The 3,012-nt window shown below is 40.6% G+C and overlaps 1 protein-coding gene across 3 annotated transcripts in view; it reads left to right on the top strand.

Annotated features, from left to right (window-relative positions):
* Positions 1-3,012, top strand: part of mid2 (midline 2) — a 97,120-nt gene that overhangs the window by 66,337 nt on the left and 27,771 nt on the right. For all 3 annotated transcript variants that reach the window (XM_014028003.1, XM_014028002.1, XM_014028001.1), the window contains one exon: positions 2,182-2,330. In XM_014028003.1, coding sequence (XP_013883457.1) covers positions 2,182-2,330 — 149 coding nt within the window. The remainder of the gene's footprint in view (positions 1-2,181; positions 2,331-3,012) is intronic.

Below are 3,012 nucleotides of genomic sequence, written 5' to 3'. Positions count from 1 at the left end.
GTCATGAATTACTTGCTTAAACATAAAAGTAGTAGTTCCACCACAAGCACTAATGTCTTTTGTCCACTGATGAAAAACAGTAACATAGACCGAAATTACTACCCGATCAGGTGAGGTTCTGAAGCCAGTCAGTAGCTTGCTGTTCTTTTCTTCGCTGAATGGCGCACACTTCAAGGCTTGAATAACATGGTTCCCACCATGTCGGACACAAAACCACCAAAACCAGTAGCTCCAGTTTGATCCTCAACCGAAAAACAGGGCACGGCTGATATTGATCCAAATAGGYAAYAGRGAAGCTGGTACGCCTCACTTGTTAGATTAGTCGCTCCGTCCCGGCTCCCACCGCCACACGTCCAGGCCGGCAAGGCCACCCCAGGCGCTCCGTCCAAACACGAGGGACAATCCGAGGGCCGAGGGACTCCATCCACATCCACCACTCCACCGAGACACGCCACAACAGCAGCAAGCCGGAGAAACCAGCCCAACCAGCAAGGTAGATGATATTTACCAAAGTTAGGATAACTTATGGTCGATGCTTGTAAAAACGCCATAGGACGCTTGTGTGCTGCTGTTTTTCGAAAATGATGTCCATCATTTGCGTCTTTGATCTTTCGTTTATGTAGCATACAGAGTAACAGCAACACTAAAGCTGAGGTAAATTTGGTCAAAAACAGACCTGCAGATGCCTGTAAAGCCAAAAAAAGCCAAATGGGATGTATTTTCCTGCAGCGATACTGCACAGCTACATACTTCTGCCGCCACCACCGCCATCTTCTGCAGTACATGATAGAAATACAGTATATGGTTAGTTGCAGCACAGCTAGCTGGAGCACAGCCTGGTGCACTTCCTGCAGGAGGGTAATAATATTTCTGTCAAAATGCGTAATGCAAACCTGACAGTGATATAAAAGTTTGAACAAATTTCTTAATAAATTGTTTATAAGTGTTTATAAGTAAGCTGTTGTTTTAACCCTCTTTGTTGCTCTAACCCTGCCTGGACTAGCCTTTAGCTGTTTTTTGCTCTGGTCATAATTAAACCTTATTTTCTCTTAACTGGTGTTAGCAGGTAAGTTATTAATTGTTGATAACCTTTCTGCAGAAGCTCACTTCAAAAGATCTGAGGTAACTCTTTAAGGTTCATTGAAATTTTACAAGTTAAATATCTAGTGTCTTTTAGAAACATCGTTTGGATGAATGAGTTTTTAATCTGCTCCTGATGAACAATTTGTGCGCTGGACCAGGCTATAAAGCTGCAGCTCGCCTTTTGTTGATATTTTCACAGCACTCAAACAGCCTCAGTTATTTACTATAAAGAGTTTTACTAAACTGAATTTATACCCAGAGTCAGGATATGAGGCACGATGAAGATAAACTGATTCATTCCAAATGAATGTTTAATGTTTTCTATATGCTCAGTCGGGAACACCATTAATGTTTGCTTGTGAATAAACATCCTTAAAACATCTTATTACATATGTTCCCCAGGATTTTACTCTATCAAGAAAAAAGCATAGATTTTCTTTTTACTTTTTTCAGTTCGAACTCCATGACCAAGTCTTTTCTTTACTGCATTCTAACCGTCTTCCTGTTTCCTTTTGCTTGTGTGAAGATCGCTGTCTGTGATTGTGCCTGTATAGAATCAGCAGGTGGTTTCCACCAGCTGTGGAAGGCTTTTTTTTTTAAAAAAGACAAACATTTAGGCTACAATCCATATAAAATAACTTCCTCATGCAGACTAGAATCCTTCTTTTTATCAGCTACACATCTATGTACTTCCTATTTTGATCATTTGTATCATTTATGGAAGTAAAACCGATACTAATATTGAGTTTGGCTTCTTTGTTCTTTCACCTGACAAATTGTTTTAAAAAAAGTGCTGTTAAAGCTCATATTATTGATATTTGACAGCAACTTGGCTGCATGCAGAGTCTGCACCTGGTTTAACAAAAACTACTTTGCCTTCAAAGGAATTTAAGGGATTTTTTTTCTACTTTGAAACTTTTCCTAGACAGAATAATACAACGCTGGTGTTGTTGTCTGGGTTTTCATCACTCAATAAAATTAAACAGTCTTTCTATCACAACAGCAGAGTATGCTGTCAAGACTCGGGTTTTGTGCGAATGAATATAAATTACGTGTTGCAACATCTACTGTGTGTGTGTGTGTGTGTGCTTGTTCCAGGTGATGAAACTGCGCAAGTTGGCTCAGCAGATTGCAAACTGTCGCCAGTGTTTGGAGCGCTCCAGTGCCCTCATCACGCAGGCCGAACAGAGCCTGAAGGAGAACGATCACGCGCGCTTCCTCCAGTCTGCCAGGAACGTGGCAGAGAGGTGGGTGATGCAACGTTTGGACATAAAAACATTCACACGAACACAAATAGGTAGAGAATGGAGTGCATAGTACTCATTCATATTTGATAGTAAAATGTCAGATTTGTACACAGCTGAGCTACACTCAATAGACTGCTGTCTCCAGTTTATTTGTAATAACACCACATTATTCCACTGCTGAAAGGCAGGTTGTAGGCAAGTGGGGAGGTAGTGGTGGTGGTACACATAACGCAGTTCTTATTTTCTCCTTTTACAAACATAAGTTTATAACTATTTACTTTATTATCTTATTATTTTGATAAAGAAATAAAGGTTGAACATGTCTTTGGGAGAGGTGTAGCCTGGTTAAAACCAGACCCTGTCCTTCACTTTGCTTCGTACAAGGGTCTGGACTTGCTACATAGAGAAGCGTTTCTTGCAGGAGGTGTGGCCTCTGCTGAAGCATGTGTGTGTTGTCGGTGTGACGGAGGCTAAGCTAAGAAGCTAACCGGAAATCGCGTGTGCTGTAAACAACCCTACTGAGGGGAGAAATACAGTGGTTTGCAAAAGTATTCATACCCCTTGAACTTTTCCATATTTTGTCACATTGCAACCACAAACATAAATATATTTCACTGGAATTTAATGTGAAAGACCAACACAAAGTGGTATACAATTGTGAAGTGGAAGCAAAATTTTACAT

Source organism: Austrofundulus limnaeus, unplaced genomic scaffold (genome assembly GCF_001266775.1).
Source record: "Austrofundulus limnaeus strain Quisiro unplaced genomic scaffold, Austrofundulus_limnaeus-1.0 Scaffold708, whole genome shotgun sequence".
Classification (NCBI taxonomy): Eukaryota; Metazoa; Chordata; class Actinopteri; order Cyprinodontiformes; family Rivulidae; genus Austrofundulus; species Austrofundulus limnaeus.
Note: the sequence above shows the minus strand (reverse complement) of the source record. Positions and strands in the feature narration are given on the sequence as shown.